Genomic DNA, 21,909 nt, shown 5'->3' on the forward strand with positions numbered 1-21,909 from the left:
GACTGGCGGGCTCCTTCCGAATGCCGCTTCCTCATTCGCGGGCCGTGGCTGCCGTTGAAATTTGAAATCCTGTGACGGCTACCGAGAGGGTGCTGCCCGGCGGTGGCTGCAGCGGTGGGGAAGGTTGAGGCCGCTAGGACCCGCGTACCGCCTCAGCCGAGCGTCCTGCGGGATCGCACCTGGGCCCCGCCGGCAGGTAGGGGTCCTCTGAGGGGGTGTGGGGAGGGGGCTGCTCGCATTGCCTACGGAGCTGTGGGCTGCCCCACTGAGTTTGGGAGGGGGCACACAGCCTCGGGGACCCTCTCTGTGAGCTTGGGGTGGTGTGGATCTGGGGGGTGAAGGGGGGGGGGGCAGGCTCGGGGACCTCCCTTTGTGAGCTTGGGGTGGTGCGGGGCTTGGGGGACGCACACACAGACCCAGGCCTTCCCCGCCCCCCCCCCCCCCCCCCCCCTTTGAGCTTGGGGTGGTGGTGCGGGGTTTCAGGGACACTTGTGAGCTTAGGGCTCGGAGATTTGTGGGAAACTTTTGTGAGTTTGGGGATGAAGTGGAGCTAGGAGCTGGGGGGTAATGGAGGGGGCGGCGGATGATGGAGTGGAGCTCAGGGGCTCCTCAGGAATTCGGGGGTGAGGTGGGGCTCAGGAGGACCTCGGGGGCATCTCTGTGTGTTTTGAGGGCGATGCGGGGCTGGTGGGCGCTCTGAGGGGATATACGCGGGCACTTCTGTGAGGCGGGGGGGACTCCGGGGCCGAGGGAGGCTCTGGTAGCCTAGCGGCTGGGGGGTGTTGGGGGGGCTCTTGTGGCCTGGAGAGATTCGGGAGCGCTGGGAGCACCCGGTGAGCTGGGGGGCTGCGACAGGGGCGGTTTGGGCTTTTTTGTTTGGGTTTCTCTTGCGCCTTAAAGCACGGCTAGGCGCATTGATGGACAGGGGCGGCGCTGCCCGGCCTCGCCGCTCCCCCGCTGCCCTGCCCGGCCCGCGGAGGCCCTTCACCGCCGACTCCCGCCCCGAGCGGCGCCTCCGACTCGGCCCCTGAAGGCCAAGGCCACCTTTTGTTCCCCCGCAGCCAGCTGCAGGCCCGAGTGCCTGTTGCGGGGGGTACCGAGGCCGGCTGCGCTGAGGCTCGGCATCTGCTGCCTCCCAAGCTTGGTTTTGGCTAAAGCTGCTGCAAATTCCCCTTCCCGCACTGGTGTATTGAGAGTCGGGTGACTTCTGTAGTCGGGGGAAGGTCGTGAATATGAAAGAGTCGGTTAACCAGACAGATTTGTTCTGAGTTGAGATGTTTGCACTAAAAAAAAAGTAGTCAGCTCTGTGTCACTTTGTATGGAAATATTCACAGCCTATACTAAGTTACTTTGTCAGTGAGCAAGTGTCTTGCATCTTGGCTCCTGGCGAAGTTCAGAAGGGTAATTAAGTAGAAAAATTCCATCTTTGCCCTGAATGTTCAGTGGCACGTTTCAGGCATTAGAGACCAAATTGGTGTTTTGAATGTTGTGCCCAGTGTTCATGAAACAACAGGTAGTTGCTATGAAGCCCTCAATTTGCATACAAAAGGTACCTGAGGCTTAATTATCTGATGTAATTGAATTTTATGTTCATTCTCAAATACAGAATGACAGACTGCTGCTTGTGTGCAGATAAATATGTTTCTAAAACTAGGAGCAGGTTCATTTTTTTTGAACTTTGATAGGCCGTAGTGGAAAACTTGCTGCCTTTCACAACACTTGCATGCCTTAGACACTGACCACTTCAAACAAAAAGATGTCTTGAATAAAGCTTCCCTTTCACTTTATCACAGCTTCTAGCTAACAAATTTTTAAATGCAATTTAGATCAAATCTTGATTGCAAATATCTTAAATGCTGAATTACTTGCAATAATTTAATCTTAGAAAGGAGGTTTTGTGGGTTTTATTTTTGGATTCAGTATCTAAAATGCTGGGCAAAAGTGATGTAGGTATATGGTGTCAATTTACTGGATATTTTAATGATCTGAATCTGGTTTAGCAAGGGTGTATGAGTAGCTCAATGACAAACCTGGAAAAGTATCAAAACAAACCTCCCCTGCTTATGAGGCTTGTTTTAGAAGGTGTTGACAACTTTGTCCTGTCCTTGGCTTTGTTTCTAAAGTAATTACAGTAAACAGCAACAGTTTTTAAAGATTTAATTGACCTGTTGTCTCAATTTTAGTTTGGAATGAAGGAAAGCAATGAAGTTCACTTCAAGTTCTAAAAGTTGTTAATGTAAAAATGTCTATGTATGAAATAACTTGGGCTAAAGTATCAATATGATCAAGAATAATGGAGGAATGAAGAAATAGCTAATACAGGCTTGTTTGCTTGCCATTGCTTTTGTAGCCATTGTTTGCATTCCATTACTGATTAGAAGTGCTGTTGTCAGGCTTGCAGACAGAGCAGCTAGTTCACTGGAGTGTATGAAGCAAATTTTCCCATAAGGATTATTGTAACAGTTGGAAAACACATATGGAGGCTTAAATACAGAAATTTGAATATATCAGAGGTATATGAGACTGAAAACATAATTTAAAACTTTCAGTGGGAGTGTTCTTATTACCTCTTTATGACAATGAAGACAATAATTTGAAGTCTTCCTTGGCTTATTTCCTGGATTAATCTTGACTACATGATGGAGGACAGAAAAACAAAGTAAGGATTAGACTTCTGGTCAAGTTGAGCATTTGAGATCACTTGGCTTGGTTATTCATTGCAGAAAGCCAACATCTCCACTTGATGATGCTGATTATCTTGCAGAGGTGGTACAAGATAACACATCAGTTCTTATGAAGGAAATTGCTTTGTTAACAGTTTGTCAGTTAACTAACTGCACTTCTCAGGGGTCATACTTCATGGACAGTGATTATGCCTTAACAGGCCTTCTGTGCTCTGGTACTTTTCGGTGGGGTTTTTTTTGCTGTTTTAAAGAAACAGCAATAGCATCACTGAATATTAATGTTAAAGCTTTAAAGAACTGCAAAGGCTCCAATGGGAATGAAAGGCTGACAGAGTTCAAGTACCTATAATGTGCTGGTTTGCCTGGCATATTTGAAATGTGTTCCTTCTCCAACTTATGTTCATCCTAAATCTTAGTTGTGATGCAGGCTTTAAAGTCCTTCACACTTGAAATACTAGTAAGATTAATCAACCTCTATGGTCTACTAAAGCTTGTGCATGTCCAATGCAAGAACAAAATTAAAGAAATACCCTTTTAATTTTATTTTCTTTCTGATTTGCATACCAGTAATGCCTGTGCAGCAAAAGGTTCTCAAGTACTGTGTCTCTTACAAAAGCAGCACATGCTCAGACAGTGTAGGAAAATGCCAAATTATTTTATTCAGAGCTCTGATCCTAAACACACCCTAACTAACAAAGTTTGGTTTTCCTGTTTACTGATGTACAATGTAGTAACGAGACCATGTGAACAAAATGGAGAATTACTGTCATCTGCCCCTTGCAAAAGCTGTAATTTTGCGTAGCTAGATGCACTATTACAAGACGCGTGACTATGTCACTACAGGCTTTAAGGGGTCGGAAATGAAAAAACTTGCAAATGGTAGAGTTCCCCTTAAAGGATGGGCAGCTTGATTAGTAAGGATATAATGTTAACTGTGGGAAGTGTAATATCAACAATTAACTTCTCAGATGCCTAACAAAAGCAGAAGGCCTATGCAGTGCTGTGCTTGGATGCTTTCAGGGTCTTTTGAAATATACCTTTTCATATGAAAATATTTAATATTTCTAAAACTTCTTTTGAAGCTGTTAATCTTTGAGAGCAAGTGGCAGGCTTCCAACTTCTTAAACTATCTGAAAGTGCATCTGGCTGACCACACCCTCTCATTCATGCAGATGTTATATGTGTTGATGTTCTAGAATGAGTCTGCAGATTTTAAATACAGAAAATGGAGAAAATGGAGCAAATGTCAAGGATGACCTAACAGCGGAAGACTCAGGCTTTTTCTTTGCACCAGAACCTACAGGGAGACCTTCTATTCTATGCCTGTCCCAGAAAGAAAACTTGCCACGAAAAAGTGTGGCAAAAGCTATGAAGGTAAGGTAAACTGTGCTTTTGTGTTGATTATGTTCTTCTATGATCTCTGCTACTGAATGCATGTGTTATTTGGAGCTTGAAAATACTGTGGTGTTCATGTTCTACCTTTTTCCTCCCCTCCAACCCTTTCTTAAAGGTAACATTTCAAACTCCTCTAAGAGATCCTCAGACTCGAAAAATCTTAAGTCCTGCGATGGTGGACAAACTTGACACTACTTTCATGCTGGGTGACTGCAGTGAAGCCTTGGTGGATGATCTTTTACCTGTCAATGTTGAGTAAGTAATGTATTCGCCACTGGTAGTATTAGCTATGTGGGACACACTCAAGTGACTTTTTCCCCATTATAAACTGCACAAAATTAACGTTGACTATGCTGACACTGATGCGCTTTTTTTAAAGATAAAATTTTCTCAAAAGTAATGGCAATTATATTGATTGTAATATTGAATACTGAACCCTAACTTCTCAGTAACTGGTTTCTTAAAGCTGACTTATTATGTATAAATAGCTTAAGGGACACCTTGGGCAGAGAACACAAACTTTCCTACAGTAAGGTTTTCATGTGAGACTACAACTACTCTGAAGCTAAACCTTAAAATTTCTTCTCTTGTATGTTAAGTACAGTTTTATCTCTTAAGATTTTTTTTTTCTCTATAAGGTAAATCTTCTGAAGGGTTAGCTTGGATTGACACCTCAAGTCAATGAGTATTAAGATTAAAGAAGATCTAGCGACACAAAGTGAATATAACATCAATCCCAAGTACAAACAAGTTTGTGCATCTTTATAGTCTAACAGCCTGTGTCTAAGTGGCTCATGGTAGCTGTCTAGAGAAGAGCATGAAGTCTGCAGGGTTTCAGTTTGGGGTTTTGCAACTGTCCTTTACTAGAACTATTATAACAGGTTACTAATACAATGTTATTTAATAGGCTTTAATACTGACTTTTTTTAACCCCCTTAAAAACTTGTATAAGCATCTGACAACTGTAATTCCCAGTGACAAGAAATCTCAGATCTTAGCTTTGTCTTCTGCAAGGAAATATATCCTTTTGCTTGTTTTTATCTACCCAATACTTTCATTTGACCCCTATTGTTTTTGGGAAGGGAAGAAGGAAGAAAGATGGGAACACTTAAATGCTCTTTAAATGTATGATTTACTTCAACTGTTAACTTGCATGTATCCTCCAGTTTAGAAAAGTGCTTGTGAGCTAGCCACCACAATTAAGTGACTTAGTTGCATTTAGGCCCCAAACTTATTGCTCACACAAATAAATGAAGATTTAGTACATAAAAGGTTCAACTGAGTTACAAGGGCTAGCACTGAATTGGTTTTAGTGAGGGCATAACTATGTGTGAAGACATGCCTTTACTTACTGTACGTGTCCTTTCTACTTTTTAAAATGCAAGGATTTGTTTGTAGCAAATAAGTTAAAGCACTAGGTGTTGCTAGTCACGTTTGACTAGTGTCAAGTAATTCAAGTTTCAAGCAGGTGTCTTGACTGGCATTTATTAGGTTAAACACTGAAGGAGAATGGGAGGGGCTTGAGCAGTTGAACCAGCCTGGGGCTGCGCTATTGCAGGGAAGAGGCACTCAGACCGGGTGAGAAGGACTTCCTGAACTCTTATCTCCTGCCTTTGCTTTTGGGTTTATCAAAGTGGTGTTTTTAGTGTGTGACTTTTACTCATGTTCTGTTCTACAGCAGATGCGGATAGCAATAGAAGTAATAAGTTTACAAAGGGGCAAAACAATGGGAGGAAATCCTGTTTCAGGAAGTCATGTGTTAACTCTCAGCAGTCTGAGGCCAAGCCTCTGAATTTGAGTAGGGTTTGGGGAATCAAAGTGGAGAGCGGTAACTTGTAGAATACTCGGCAGCAGTGAGTACACAAGCTCTTTAACCTGTTTTTCTTCTAGAGAATCTTATTTTTCTATTACCGGAGAAGTATTTTCTTACGTACCACTTGGATCTCAGATCTGCTATGGTACAGAGTTTAAAGTGCCTGCAGTCCAAGTTCTGTTTTGGTATGTAGGCCTTCATAGATGAAATGCTGGTGCATACTTTGAGGAGAAGAGTAGAGACTAGAATGGGAGGACCTGAATCATGACTCAGTTTGGTCCTAGACTCATAGAGGAATCTACATGAAGATGTACTACTAGTTGTGCCTGTGTTTGAGCTGCTTACTGTTAGTAAATATTCCTAAGAAATGTATATTTCACTGTCCAGAGAAACGGAAATCTGCTGTAGTGAATAAAGCAGCAGTCTCCAGCAACGGCTGGCATGAGGTCACATAGCTGTGTAGAACGGGTAGCTTAAGAATACAGACTAGCTTGAAGGATTGATCTCCCTATAGTTCATGTGTACCAGAGCTCATAACTTCGGTTTAGGTGGCAGCTGAATTCTTGCTGTTACAATATTCTTTTTGCTGCCAGCAGCCTTATGTCAAAAAAATCAGATTACTCTGAGTGTGCAAAGCTACTTATGCAAATATATTTCTGAAGATGACTTCAAATGATGTCTAAAAAATATAGCATGTGTGATCCTTTTTTTTAAATGCAGCACATGTCAACAAAAGCCTGAAACTGGACTGAACAATACAGTGATAAATACACAAATGCCAGAGAAGGTCAGCACAGCTCCTTACCCAGATGATGAGATGCCAGTGAAGAGTCGAGGTTCCTACAATATTGATTTTGATAACTTAAATGACATCAATCCTTTTCAAAGTGCAGTGCAATTGCAGCATTCTCCTGGAAACCTGCAAAAGTCTCCTGTAAGAGTATCTAGCAGCCCTGAGAGAACTTCTGAAAAAAGTAGTGATTCTGTTCTGCTGGATGATACAGCTCCTTTTGCTTCAACCACGGCAAGTAGAGACTGCCCAAGTGAAGAGAAGACTCTTTCCTCTGGAAAAGAATCTGTATTGAGAGAGTCAGAGTCTAATAAATCAGAGTTGTCCCTTAAGCAAGGAATCGGTGACTCTGTGAGGGATGTGAAGTCTGCTTCCACAGGCGTGAGTCAAATTGATGATTCGGCAGGCTTAGAAGAAACATCTACACCTGCTGTGCAGTTATCTGGTAACTTGAGTCCCAGTGATACTTCTAAAACTGGGGAATCAAAGCTTCAGAATGTTTCAGTAGCAGAAAAAGCCTCTGTGGATGAGCTGGCTGTCTCCAAAGGGGAACCTGCAGAAAAGCCTGATGTCACCAAGGCGGGACCAGTAAAATTGGAATTTGACTTTGATAATACCACTGTTAGAAAGCCACCTCCTAAGAAACTAGGTAAAAGACTTGGAATTAAGCCACCTTCCAAAAAAATTCCTGTTACCAAGACAAAAACGGAGAAAACTGAAGTGCAAAATAAGGGTCATGTGGAAGGTGAAATCCCTGTTCCCAAAGCATCTTATAAGTTTGACTGGGAAAAACTTGATGATCCAAACTTTAATCCGTTTGGAGGAGGCTCTAAAATTTCCAGCTCACCCAAGTGTTCTAGCCCTCAGAAAGCTCACCTGCAAGACGAGGAGAAGGATAGTATCTCATCAAGAAGGGAGCTTCTTTCAGTGGAGCAGGACAACAGACCAAGTACCTGTGAAAAAGAATCCAAAAATCTGTAAGTAAATCTAGCTGAATGTAGAAGCGCCTTGAACTAACGTGAGGAAAAGATAGCTAGATGTTATCTCTAGCTACTCCTACCTCTTTGACTTGGTCTGAGGCTAGCAGTCTCTTGCATGTTGCTGTTGCAACATATTGTGTTTAAAAGTTAAAGATCTCATCAGGGAAACCATCCCAGCACGGCTAGCTCTGGGAAAAAGATGTACTTAAATATGGAGGAATGAGAGGGAACAGGCTTATGTGGGAAGAGCATTAGTACCTTGGTCAAGTGTCTTTTGTCAGTCCTCCAAGACTAGACTGAAATGTTAAGAACTGACTGAGTGCTGATGTCTTTCAAAAAACAGGTAAGTAGGCAGCAGCATCACACATCATACAGCCTGTGAAGGGACTAGGCAATTATGTTCTCTCCTTAGTGTCCTGGCTGAACTTTGAGGTACTGTTTCTTCCACACATGTTCTTGGTATCTGAATACAGTCTCCAACAAAGACCTGTGCATTTTTTTGGCACCACATAAAACTTTCTGGAGAATAGAACATGTTGTGTTGCTTTTCCTAGGAAGTCTAACTAATGAAATGTCAGCATTACTTGCGGATAGCCAGGTGTGTGCTTACCAGAACTAGATTGGCACAAGATGTTAATTTGACAGGAATATTTGCTCTCTTGCTCCCTGTATTACATGATCAGCTAGTGTTTACCAAGACAAGAAATTAAGTTTGTGCTGTCAGCAGTAGCTAAAATATTAGGCTTCACTACTGAAGTTCTGTGTTTTACACCAGTAACCACTGCATTACTTTGGAAAGAGTAGCAGGCTGCTTGTTTTTTTTTTTTTTTTAAAAAAAAAAAAAGCTTAACAAATGGAAATAGAGTGTTAAGTGAATGGGAATAAGTGATACTGCTGTGACTTTCTTCTTCCCAGATAGCACTGCTTCTGATTAAGGGAGGACTTTGTCATTTAAGTTGTCATCAGGCAAGACAGTGTATTTACATCCCTACCCTCTGTAAGACTTGCTGTACTGTGGCAGTAGAAACTCTGAAAGTTTTGTTCAATGCTTCAACGTATCTGGTAATACAGAGTTCAGAACTGTCTGTGGTTTGGATTTTAACTTTTTTCTTTTTTCTTTAGGGAAATCAGTGAACAGAATGTGGTAGAAGACAAACCCAGAACTCAAGAAGACAAGCCAGGAGTTCAAGCAGAAGCTGAACTTCCAGGAGAGATAGCCATGGTAAGGTATAGGAAAGGTAGCCAGTTCTTCCCGAGTTGTTCCAGGAAACGGTTCTTTGACTTAACCTTGTCAAACCCATGTTTGATATTTTGTCTAAGAATTAGTGGGTTTATGTATCTTCAGCAGCTCTAGAATGGGTATCAACTGTGCAGACTTGTCTTTTGAAGGTAACATCAGACAGCCAAATTGGTGCCTTGGTGTTTATCTTTTTTGATCAGTAGTTGCATATAAGGGCAAGTATAAGGGTGTGGACTCTAAAAAAAGCGACTCCTTTATAATATGAGCTGTACTCAGTGTTGGTAGTTAGTTTCTATGCTTGTGAACTCTTGGTTTATTACACTGACTGCCCAGTTGGTTTATGACAAACAAATTTGATCGTTATTGTGATCTTGTTTTTACTGTTAAAATATTAATTTAAATGGATTCTGTTTTTCTCATCAGGAGAAACAAATGAGCCCGTCTAAAATGTCTCTAGCTAATGTCCTCTCTCAAGATAATTTGGTTTCTGCTGACAGTGGAAAAAAGTCAATGTCTGCAGAAGAAATTAAACCTAGTTCCCACAGAACTGAAATAGCAGCAGTTGAGCAGACAGCTAACACTAAACCTGAAGAGCTCTTCAGACCATCATCAGAAGGTAAGGACACTTTAAAACGGACTGAAAAGTTAGTGTTACAATATCTGTATATGTATTTCTCTGCTTCAGTTCTGTCATTGATTCTAGTTTTTGTCTCATCTTGCTCTTCTGAAAGGAATGTAAAACCTGTAATGACTACCAGGGGTGGGAAATGTACCTAAGCATACTTAAAATTTTCTCTGAATTAAGCTAAGTTCTAGAAGCTGACTATTAACATTCAGCTGCCTGGAAGGATGAAATTTAGGCTGGTACAGAAACAATTTTAGAGTTTTATTCACAGCTTTGTGTGCTGAAAAAGTGCTCCCTTGAAATAATTTCTGGTAATAAAGACCTTCAAAGTCGAGAGCACTAGAGATAAGCAACTGCTTTCTGTATTTGAGTATTATAGATCATTGCAGGCCTTAGCACTACTTGAACACTGGCTTCATATTGCAGTGTGGATGGTTGTTCTGCACTTGCATGCCAGTCTTGAAAGCTTACTGCATAGATGTGACAACCACCTGGAAGGGTTATTCCTTGTAGGAGCATTGTGTGGAAGGATGAGCTAATGATTTGACTGCAATGCAGTCTGTTACTTACCTTAATATTTGAGTGGAATCGGTGTATTGAGAAATGGCTATAACTTCACTGCTCACATCTGAGCTGTATGCGAATTTTAATGGTGAGATTGCCAATGAGTACAATATCTGAATGTGTGTATGCTGTGTGTTCTTTAACCATAGAACAGCAAAAGTTCTTTAACAGTGTGTTAAATTCTACATATCCTTACTGGTATTTGGGGACAAATGGAAGCTGTATTTTTTGCTTAGCTCAGAAATCTTTGCTTGCCTTCTATGTTTTTTTAAGGCCCAGATAGAAATACAGTACTAGCGAATGAAAAACTTGGGCTCACAAGGTGGGAGCAGGGATTTATTTGCTTTATACACATACCTATTTGTTTGCACCTGTGGGTGGCTTCGCTATAGACAATATGACAATATTGCATCTTCATTGTATCATTTCCTTCTTTTCCAGTTCTAGGAATGGGCATAGAAATAGACTATCTGGAACAGTTTGGCACTTCATCAGTGAGTATGGTGCTTAAATGTTTGCCTCCCTGGAAGAGGGGAGAAGGAAGGAAAATGAAACTGTCAAGTCTTAAATGTTTTCATAAAAAACTTCACTTTGAACTTGTCCACAGAAATACAGGTTCTGTTCCCAAGGAGTGTGTCAATGAGGCTGGGCATGGTGTGGTGGTAGAAGGAGATGTAGTTATAAGCAATTTGGCTAAAGTCAGACATCTTTTGCTTTCATTTTGCAAAGGTGCTCTTTTTCTTTAGTAGCAGTGAAACTGAGATGGCTGACACTTTGTCTCTCTGATTGCCAAAACTGCAAGGGCATAGCATAATGCTTTGAAAGTGCAGGATCATTGTTTTGAAAATATTTCTTTTTAAAGTTCTTTTGTTTTATGAGCAGTTTCAGGAAATTTGTCTCTAAATTGGGCACATGATGTTTTAATCAGTTCAGCTTAGTTCTTTCTCCTACTTTGGTCCAGAGTGGGAGTGGCTCTGCATATACAGAGAATACACACATTGTTTTTGATCATGCTGTGTTTGTCCTTATTGTATGAGCAGAGACAACGACATACACTGCTCAGTCAGCTTACAATACTATCTTTCCCTTTCAGTGTTTTCTGCTTGTTTTGAATAGTTCGTACGTGTCTGCCCTTTTGGTTCTGTCTGTGAACAGATTGAGCTCACTTGATATTACATAAGGACTTAAGCTTGTGGGCACAGAGTTCTCTTACGTAATTTCTTTCCAGAGAACAATGCTCTGGTCACTGAAGAATAGGCTTACCCTCTCCCCAGAGGATTACTTGTGTGTGTGATGTGTGTGTGTCATGCTATGAAGCAGCATATCTGCCAGTTTATTTCTCTTCCCTTAGTTCAAAGAATCTGCCTTGAGGAAACAGTCGCTGTATTTGAAGTTTGACCCTTTGTTGAGAGACAGTCCAATTCCTGGTACTGTTGAAACAAATACAAATATCATGACGGCTCCACTTCAGCGTGGGTATGTGTTGAACTGGTCTAGGCTATAGTATGTACACTCATAGAATTGTTTATATTGGAAAAGACCTTTAAGGTCATCGAGTCCAACCGTTAATGCAGGACTGCCAAGTCTGCCACTAAACCATGTCCCTAAGCACCACATCTGCAAGTCTGTTAAATACCTCCAGGATGGTGACTCAGCCACTTCCCTGAGCAGCTTGCTCCAATGATTGACCACCCTTGCGGTGAAGAAATTTTTCCTAATATCCAATCTACACCTCCCATGGCACAGCTTGCAGTTTCCTCCCGTCCTGTTGCTTGTTACTTGGAGGACAGACTGATGCCCAACTTGCTACAACCTGTGAGGCAGCTGTAGAGAGCAATAAGGTGTCCCACTTCAGCCTCCTTTTCTCCAGGCTAAACAACCCCAGTTCCCTGAGCAGGTCCTCATCAGACTTGTTCTCTAGACCCTTCCACCAGCTCTGTTGCCCACCTCTGGACACGCTCCAGTGTCTCAGTGTCTGTCTTGTACTGAGGGGCCCAAAACAGCAGGATTTGAGGTGCAGCTTACCAGTGCAGAGTACAGGGGGATGATCACTTCCCTAGCCCTGCTGGCCACAGTATTTCTGATACAAGAGCTTTACAAAGAAAGGTTGCACTTCAATATAACGTTGTATGTTTGTTCATTTTTAGTCCTGTTGCTGATTTAAGTAAATTGCTGAAGGAAACTGAAAATCCTGCAGTGAATCTTCAAAGTGAAGAAAAACCGAAAGGGCTAGATCTTCTGGGAACATTTACAACTTCTGTAAGGGTGTTCAGAATTATCGGGTTTCATGTTGATACTTCAGGAAAGGGGCGGCCTAGGTTATGGACTTAAGACTTACACGGATATTGTAAGGATTGCAGAATGCTTAATGCTTATTTAAACTGTTATCTTAAAAACCAGCTTGGATAGTCACATAAAAGTTGAATTTCTTGATGTACTTGTTTTCTTAAGTATTAAAAAATCATTTTTGTGGAAACTGGTGGCATTTCACATGGTCTAGGAGAATTTGAGCCATTTTTAGAATGCTTTAATCAAGCAATCTTTTTCATTCAGCTGAAGCCACAAAAATAAGACAAGCTTGTATTTATTTTAATAGCACTGCTGGGATGAAAAGCACTATTTTGATTAAACTCGATGCTCGACAGTCTAATGTTTATAGTTTGAACAGCTCTTATGTACAGATCTGCACACAGCAGTTCATCCTGAAGTGGTGCTTTTTTTACTAGCGAGGAACAGTGTGGTGTTACCTACTTTGTTTCCAATAGCTATAATTGGTGGATAGCAGTTTGTTATGCCTTGTAGATATCTTTTAGAAGTATGTAGTTATCTTTAAAGCAAGAAGGTTACGGTAACAAAGTTATGGAGGTATTTTTGGTGTTAAGTAAAATGTTTTGACTTAGATAGCTGCACACAGCTAATCAATGGCATGAAAATGGGAACCTGCTGAAACTGTACTCTTTGCTTCTCACAGGACACTGGTCCCGTAATTATAGATTCCCTGACTAGCGATGTTCCTCCACTCCCTATTGCTGCTTCGGCAAACAGTGCAGTGGATGCTATTATCGATGTGCTAAAATATAGCCAAAAAGACATGGATGCAGCTGTTGAACTGGTTCAGAGAGAGGTATGGCGAACCTTCCAAAGCAGAACATTGCATAGCCTTTAAAGTCCCTTTTGTTTAGATTCTGGTATAAATCTCTACGCTTGGCAATTCTTTCCATTATACTTGACATAAGCACCTTGTTCTAAAGAGCTTGCTGTGCACTTGATAGGAGCTGTAGGTACAGAACTCCTCAGAGCTAATACCTAAGGAGGTATAGTGAACTTCAGTATTAGCCAGGTTCTGCCTTAGAACTGGTAGGTATTAAAAGGCATCTGTTATTGGATGGAATGGTTAAGCTTAATATTGGTGATCTGAATACCCTTTATTTAACTGGGCAGGAAATAGCCCTTCCTACCAATGGGAGGGAGCAACTTATAACTATTTCCTTAAAACAACATAAAACTGTAATCCAATTTAGTGCAGTGATCGGTTTTTTTGTGGGATGGGGAGGCAAAGCAGTATGTCTGGCTAATGAAAATGAGTGAGATCTGGAGCTCGCTCTGGAGGAGAAAGATTAGTGGGAGAGAGTAGATTAGTGGTAGTTGGGGGATTTCAAGCATGTTCTGTAGCTACAGAAATTGCTTTTGAACCCCTGATGTCTTAATGATACAAGAAGAGCTATGTATCCACTCACTTCAGAAATTTGAGTACTTGATTCATTACAGCTTCAGGATAATGAATGTAACATTACAGATACTAAATGATGTAAGAGGAGTACCTAAGCGTAACCCCCCCCTTAAAGCTAATCATGTAACTTCAAAATTAACTTCAGAAGAAAATGGAGCATTCAATATACCTAGTCAGGAATTTTGCAGGCACTGATGTGAAGGACACCCAGTTACTCTTTCAGAGTGAAAAGATACTCACTTTTCTGGGAGTAACTTTTGCTTTTCCTCATTTAGGAGGACACTTTTCCTGTACTAGACAATATGCTGGGTAAAACAAGTGCATCTCTGGCACTGGACAGCTCTTAGTGAATTGATCTAAAATGAAGACTTTCTATAATAACAGGGAGTAAAGCTTGTAATATTTTAAAAACTGGTGCTCTAATCTCTTCTTTCAAAGAACTATTTTAAACATGCAAACATAGTTGTAGCAAGACAGGTGTGACTGGATGACTCCTGTTGTATGTCACTTCAACAACAACAAAAAACACTTGGAAGTACTATATTAACCTGAAAGGAAGGCAGGCTAAATCTTAGATTACTTTTTGCTGAAATAACTCGGGAGTGGGAGATGATGAAAAAACTTTTCCTTTTTGGGAAAATACAGCACTTCATGGAAGCATGCTTTTTTGGGTTTACTAAAGCATTTCTGTTGAGTTTGCAGATAGAAGTTTCCATCTTCAAGTATTTTTGCTTTTGTAACATCTGTTTCTAGCCTAACTGCTGTTAATTCTTTCTCTTCATAAAATTTTGGTACCTTTTTTAATTTGGGCCCCACTTCCTGTCATCTGAAATATTACAATACATTTTAAATTACCCTAAATACTGAAAATCAGTGTATTTGTCTACCGTGCAACTTTGAGGGGGGAATCAGCAGTAATCATGTACTCTGACCTTCTCTTTTTTAAAAAAAAAAATTCCAGGCAACTTTATGTATTTTGGGCCTCTGTCTTCAAGGCCTCCCATGCTACAGTCAGCTGTCAGTGTTATAGTTCTGAATAGAAAGCCCAGGACAAAATTAAGGTTATGGAGTTAGCACAAAGCATTTGTGCTTATCCTTCTAATACTGTTGCTGTGGACTGTGCTTTAATTGAGCTAATGTGAAACTAATAATGGTTATTCTTAAGTGAACTGAGATGTCTTTAAATTTGGAGACATCGTAGGGGGAGGATTGAGTGTTGAATATAAATTACTCCAAACAGCAGCTTGATCTTGACTAGACTAGACCTCTGGTATTTGTGCTTTCCTGTGTTAAAATTAGCAGATGTGTGGCTTTTTTTGTCTACCTTGTAAATAAAATGAGATATGTATCTTGAGAGAACCTAATGGGCCAAGGAACATATATGATTAAGAACATAATTGGCCAATGATGACATCTATGATTAAGAGCAGGCGAGAGGTTGGCCTGTGGTTTTGCCATCTGAAGAAACGCTGGTAATATTGACTGGAAATCATGTACGTGAAATGTACCTATCAATCTAAACTTGTTTGACTCAAATCTATAAAGAAACACTTAATTTTGATTCTGTTAAGCAGTTAGAACTTATTTTTCTCCATATCAAGTTACAAGTATACCTAAGCTGCCCTTCAGACTGTTCTGAGTATCAAATCTTGTATCTCTTCCTGTGTGATAAATAAAGGTTTACTTTTCCCCTCAAAGGTTCAAGAGAAACAGTTGGAAACTCAGGAATGGAAAAAAAAGTATGACAAGCTTCATATGGAATACAAGGAAATGGGGTATGAATCTGTCCTGATTTTTATATCTCCTTGTTTATTCCAGCTGCTTTTTCTAACTCTACGTTCAACATTTCTTTTAATGTTTTTTTAGAAAAATAGTTGCTGAGTTTGAAGGTACAATAACACAAATGATGGGTAAGTTCCATATTTATACTTTGAATGGCTTGGGGTGAGTGGGGCATGCTTAGCCTAAGGTTAGTAAGTGGAATTAGTACTCTGTCACTTCTGATAGTATTAATATTTCAAGTGCTTCCAGGGTGAGTGTAAGGTTTCAGACAAGGTAGTTAAAATAACGTATTTATGAAGACATGATATCACTTGGTGGGTAATGATGACTTCCTGAATTAGGCAAGAACACAACTAACTTATTTTCCAGTGGAGTGTGAGCTGTTGGTTTATTAAAACTGGCACATCCAGTTGTCCGCACCTTCTGTTTAACTGTTTATTATCTGACCTCATTCAAGTTATGTCAGTAGGTGTTCTTGCTGGAAAAATCTAGCCTTTGCTTCAGTTAAGTTTGTGGCCTCAAAGCTAGACAATGGAAGATATTCAATAAAACTCTTGTTGCATGAGTGCATTCTCCTAGTTCAAGGCTGAATAGCCAAATCTATGCCTTGCTTAATAAGGAGACTGAACATCATGTCAGTTTTTTTGTGCTTCTTGAAGCCTAGTTTAAGGGAAACAGCTCAGGTGTGCTAAAAAAAAGCTTGTCCTGACAGAGGTTACTAAAAGAGGTTGCAATGCTAGTTTGGCTTGTTATACTAGATCTCTGCTAGATATAAAATGCATGCTATTTTACATATTTAATGAAAACAAATATTATTGAATTCCTTGCTTCTGTCATGACATTTGAGGCTCCTGTTATGGTAAACTTGAGATAGTATTTTGACTATGTTGCAGGAGAAACATAGCTTTGGGCAGCACCTTATAATCTATGTTTAATGACCTTACGGTTGGTGTGAAGCAGTGTAACAAATAAAGAGAATATGGCTGCTTCCTTAAAAGCAAAGATATGGTGTCCTTTCAAAGGAGAGGCTATACTGAGACCCTTTTTTTAGTTTAGGAGGAAGACTTGAGGGTGTGGGAGTTATCTGTGGAACTAGTTTTATGCTAATGCAGTAACTACCATGAGTGTAACCCTGTTCACATTCTTCAGAGGATGCTCAAAAGCAGAAGGAATCATCAAAGAAAGAGATGCAAAGAATGATGGAAGAGAAGCAGCAAGTTATTTCAGATCTGAACTCTATGGAGAAATCTTTTTCTGAACTCTTCAAACGATTTGAAAAACAGAAAGAAGCGCTAGAGGGTTACCACAAAGTAAGATGCTATAATGCAAATAATATCCTTCCAAGACAAATGAGACTTAGTAGAGAGGAAATGATGAATTTCTAGAGCAGCCATTAATTAGCTGGTATAGGCACTATATGTAAAACCAGGTGCTAAGCTGTTTATTTAAACAATTTAAAAATTACTTGTTTGTTATATTTGGTGCTTGGCTTAAAGTATGGTAATGACTGCTCTGTTAGAACCCAAAGTTACTTCAAACAGAAGAATGAGCTGTTTCTTGCTGCATGCATATAATTTTTCTGTTAGTCATAGAGGCACTCTTGTGTAGCAACTGCTGTATAAGGGCAGCTCAGTTCCCCTATATATTGAGTGCATGCTGAAGAGGATTTGCTGTTACAAGTCAAAATGATAGTAGTTTATTGGGTGTTCTTCAGCTTTGTTCCTCCAGTCTCTGAAGATGCTGCAGAATGCAGGCCTGAGTTTACCAGTTTGGGTTTATTAAGCTAATGAGCATATGCTGTGGCTTCTTGCTGCATAAAATGCACAAAAATTGATTCAGTTGGTGTTCAAAAAAGTGCCTTTAGATTTTTTGCCTTCAGTTATCCTTTTAATATCTCCTATTTATTCAAGCTTAGGACTAGCCTGTTATAAGTTTTGTGGTAGTCTAGGTTTGAGAAATGGGCATAATGTCTGTGTTAAGTCTTAAGCTTCTGCTTTACTAACATGTCAAGCTTCATTTTCCTTTCCATCTCCCCACCCTAAATTTGGAAGCCCTTTCCTTAGCACAGAGTTAAAGCATCACTTGAAAACAGTCAGGAGCCTCAGCACTTAGCTCAAACAGTTCCAACTAGCTATAATAGCTAATAAAATAAGGTGTCTTTGCCTACCAAGATGATTTTCTTGCTGTTAATGTTGGATTAATTTGTCAGGGTCCAAAGCCTGAATCTTTCCATGGATTCTCTGAAGTATTGGATTCCTAGCTATTCTTGAGACAACTGCAAGCTAAAACAAAGTTGATTTAAGGAAAAAAAAAAACCAACTCAAAATGCACACAACTGCTTAGTGATGTTTCCCCTTTATTAAAAGTTTGCGACCAAGTAAACAGTATACCAGGAGGGAAGTGGGGTGAATAAATCTTATTTTGCAAAGTTAAGAGTTGAAAGGGGGCACTTTAGTCCCTGTGTAGGTCTGTGGGACTTCAGTTGTTCCTGTTATTCTGATGAGCAAGTATTGCTACTTTGGTGTTGTCACTCCATTTGTGAAGTGGAGAGACTCTTCCATCTACTAGCACATAAAAAGCTAACTAAGCTGCTTGATTTTTGGGACAGAATGAAGAAGCTCTGAAAAAATGTGCTGAAGAATACCTGGCTAGAATTAAAAAAGAGGAGCAGAGATACCAGGCACTAAAGGCACATGCTGAAGAAAAACTGCATCGGTAAGTACCATGTCAAGAAACCAAGTACTGGTAGTAAATACATAGTTTTCACAGTTGCTGCAGAATGTGATGCACTAATACCAAAATTTGGCTTAAAATATTTTTAGTTTGGGGATTGATCCAAAGTACAAGCATCTAGTGTGATTCTGAACAGTGTTGCTGTGCTGTCTGAAGCACGTGTAAACACAGTCTTGCTTCCATTTCAGAGCAAATGAGGAAATTGCCCAGGTACGAAGCAAAGCTAAATCAGAGACTGCAGCACTACAAGCCAGTCTCCGCAAAGAACAAATGAGGATCCAGTCTTTAGAGAGGAGCCTTGAACAAAAGGTTAGTGAAAATGCCATGGCTGAATTTCCAAGTTATTGCCTTGGACTAGGTCAGGAACTATCTTGTACTGGTGCTAGAAGCAGGCATGCTAACTGCTTGTTTTGGTGGCTGCTGTCCTGGAAAGCTTTGGGAAATAAGCATTGAAACTTAAAGGCACAATTGTATGTCAAGACTCATCTGTATGTTTAGATTATTTGGAGCAAAAGGTTTGTTCCCATAGGTAGGGCACAGAAGTGATCAATTCAGGCTGCTGTGTCAGGATGTTATCTGACCTTCTGAAAGAGATGGTGATCTAAGAATTAAGCATAGAATCATAGAATGGTTTGGGTTGGAAGGGACCTTCAAGATCATCTAATTCTGTCCCCCCTTCCATGGGCAGGGACATCTTCCACTCGACCAGGTTGCTCCAAGCCTTGTCCAACTTGGCCTTGAACACTGCCAGGGATGGGGCATCCACAGCTTCTCTGGACAGCCTGGGCCAGGGTCTCACCACTCCCACCATAAAAACTTCTTCCTAATACCTAATTTAAATCTACTCTTTTTAGTTTAAAGCCATTACCGCCTTGTCCTGTTGCTATGGGCTGTACTAAAAAGTCTGTCCCATCTTTCTTATAATCCCCTTTTAAGTATTGAAAGGATTAAACATGTCCCAGAGCTGAATCTGGGAATGAATCTTGACTGTCTGGTTCAGCTTGTTTGTAAACATGATTTGTAAGCTATTAGCACTGATACATGCTTTTGTATGACTGAACTCTTTCAGTACTGTTCAGGCCATTAATCCTTGATTTTGATGTTGGTTTGTGTTGCTTAAAGTCTTAGAAAGTGCATCAATTTCCTTTGCTAGAATGCTTCAAAGAAAAACATTTTGAGGGTTAAAAGTCATGCATGCTGTTAGCTTTACTGCATCATGGTTGTATCTGCCAGCATTGAAGACTCAAAAATAGATAATTGCTGACACATTCCCGTCGGGGAGAAGTCTCATATTTGTGTTAGTCTTCAGGCTTATGACTAAGGTTTGCATAGCTGAGGAACCAGTAAGCCTGTAACTGGAGAGATGAAACAAGCCATCTAATACAGAGCTGTTTTTATTCCTGTTATAAATACAGCAACATCTAATGTTAAGAACTCTAATTGACCATGTAAGGAATTATTCAAACTGGAAATTATTGCTGTATTTCAGTATCAAAGCATCATCTCAGAGTTGTCTGTCTTGTGAAGATGAAAATCTAAACTGTCACTATCTTGAATTTCAGTGTATCTAACAAAAAGACTTTGAGTCTGAAAAATCTCATTTCCCTAGTTGGTCTCCATGTATCATGGGAAAGTCTGTGGAAGTAAAGACAGTATAATTTCCTTTGGCTCTTGAGGCTGCCATGTGACCCTCTACAAAGTAGACTGTCCTTTAGAGTAAATTTGCATGTGTCACTAGTATGTAAATAGACTTTCTATTCATTATGTTGGCAACCATGATTTGTCATGACTCAGCTCACTCTGGAGGTCTTAAGCATACCCGAAACTCACACTTTTTCTTTTTTCCCCTCATCTTCAACAGGCTAAAGAAAATGATGAACTGACAAAAATCTGTGATGACTTGATCTTGAAGATGGAAAAAATTTGATAGAGGAACTGTCTTGTAAATATGTCTAGTGTCTCTGACTTCCTGTCTTGTGTTCACTCACTCTTTTACTTTTATGTGGGGAAAAATAAAACACTTTATTTGTACTTGTCTTGCTTATTATTGTCTGTATCTTTTTGTGCAAAATTTCACTGAAATTCAGTTGCTGCTTGCAGTAGGTAAGTCTTGTATAACATTTTCACATGTTGCTTAAAGGAAGGGCTTCCAGTTGTCTTACCCTCAGTCTTTTCCCTGTATAAGAACATCATGGTTCTGTACTCATGACCTGGCTTTGGTGAGGGTCAGCATGGGCCCCATCTCTATTTTGCAATGCCTGCTGTCTCACATGAAAACATTCTGGAGTCACAAGATTGTAATAAAACCTGACCTGTTGCAAATACTATAAGGTATTCAGTGATGTTTAAAAAAAAAAATAGAACTTCAGTTTGTGAGGAGTGGGAGTGATTTGTTTTTGCAGACAGGCTAAGCAGAGTACTGAATAGCAGGACAGATAGCTTGCTACTCTTATTTTCATGGTTTTTTCTGTGTCATTATTCTGTCTGATGCTACTGAGTTTCCAGTTGCCAGTTAAAAGCTTTCTACCACCTGCCTGTAACAGTCTTGAGAGATGTAGGCTGCAGGTCACAGGTTAGAATGAAGTCGGCTTTAATTAGGGCAACAATAGTCATCTGTGTCTGTTAAGACAATCCTGTTAAGCTGTTATTACTTGTTGCAAGTTACAGCGTTTTATTTCTAATATTAATGGGAGGTCTTTCCCCTCCTTGCCTGACTAGTAGCTCTTCCTATCAGAAGGGCTGTTGCTGCTGGGTGTGCTTGTGGCCTTACTTGGAGCCCTTCCCTCGTATGGAAGGGTAGTTAGTCTGCCAGGGCAGGTGGAAAAAATGAGTAGCAGTGCTTAGGAGTCTGGGGTCTACTCCTCAGTTATGTAGCTACTGCTCAGTATTGCTAAGTGTATTGGCAACTGTAGCAGGAACACCCTACAGAGTGGAGCAGGTCTACAGTTAATTAACATGCTTCAAGTTCGTAGTATGTGGGGTTTTCTTTGTGATTTTTCCACTAACCTGGGAGCGTTAGGTGTTATTACCAGTAGCAACAATATTGAATGCCTAGCTGCCGCAGAAGTGCTGCTGTATCTTTTTGTAGCTTAGGAAAGTGCCAGGAGTACCAGAGAAAAATAATTGTAGAACAGTGTACAAACCCAAAGTTTACTCCCTGCCTCAATGTCAGATAGCAGGGATTACTCTGGACTTTGTCCCTGTGTATATTGACTTGATCACACAGATGAGAAATCCTGGTCTAGTGTGTGAACTGTTGCCCATGTTGTTTAATTAGGGAAACTGATTTCTATTAAAAGTCTTCAGTGTTGGGGTTGCAAGCTGATGTTAGCCTATAACTAGATAAGGTTCAGCACACAGCCGCAAAGGTTAGGCTTGCTTTTTCCTCCCTGGTGGATCACATCTCAGTGGTGTGAGCCAGACAAACCAGTCTTTGGGAAAGGGTGTTGACTGGATGAAACTGTTTTGCAGTGGATTAGTGTGCTGTGCAGGGTCACTGTGTACATAATGCACAAAGAGGGGGGTAGAAAAGGGCAGAGCATTTCAGCAGAATCCCCGATTAGATTACTGCAA

At 40.5% G+C, this 21,909-nt stretch overlaps 1 protein-coding gene across 4 annotated transcripts; it reads left to right on the forward strand.

The window, feature by feature from the left end:
• Nucleotides 1-51: 51 nt before the first annotated feature.
• TACC3 (transforming acidic coiled-coil containing protein 3) lies at nt 52-20,367 on the forward strand. 4 transcript variants are annotated; one of them, XM_080366708.1, is made up of 17 exons: nt 52-196; nt 3,881-4,058; nt 4,195-4,334; nt 5,970-6,077; nt 6,613-7,659; nt 8,785-8,884; nt 9,326-9,518; nt 10,533-10,585; nt 11,443-11,567; nt 12,239-12,350; nt 13,063-13,215; nt 15,520-15,596; nt 15,688-15,731; nt 16,753-16,913; nt 18,212-18,318; nt 18,525-18,645; nt 20,198-20,367. In XM_080366708.1, exons 2-17 carry the CDS (start codon nt 3,882-3,884, stop codon nt 20,261-20,263), a joined length of 2,784 nt encoding a protein of 927 aa, XP_080222834.1. In that variant the 5' UTR covers nt 52-196; nt 3,881; the 3' UTR covers nt 20,264-20,367. The 4 variants fall into 4 exon arrangements, with proteins under 4 accessions (XP_080222834.1, XP_080222836.1, XP_080222835.1 ...); XM_080366709.1 differs by having other exon boundaries at nt 78-196; nt 3,857-4,058; XM_080366710.1 differs by lacking the exon at nt 5,970-6,077 and having other exon boundaries at nt 54-196.
• The last annotated feature ends 1,542 nt before the right edge of the window (nt 20,368-21,909 follow it).

Source organism: Falco punctatus (assembly GCF_963210335.1).
Source record: "Falco punctatus genome assembly, chromosome: 1".
NCBI classification, from domain to species: domain Eukaryota; kingdom Metazoa; phylum Chordata; class Aves; order Falconiformes; family Falconidae; genus Falco; species Falco punctatus.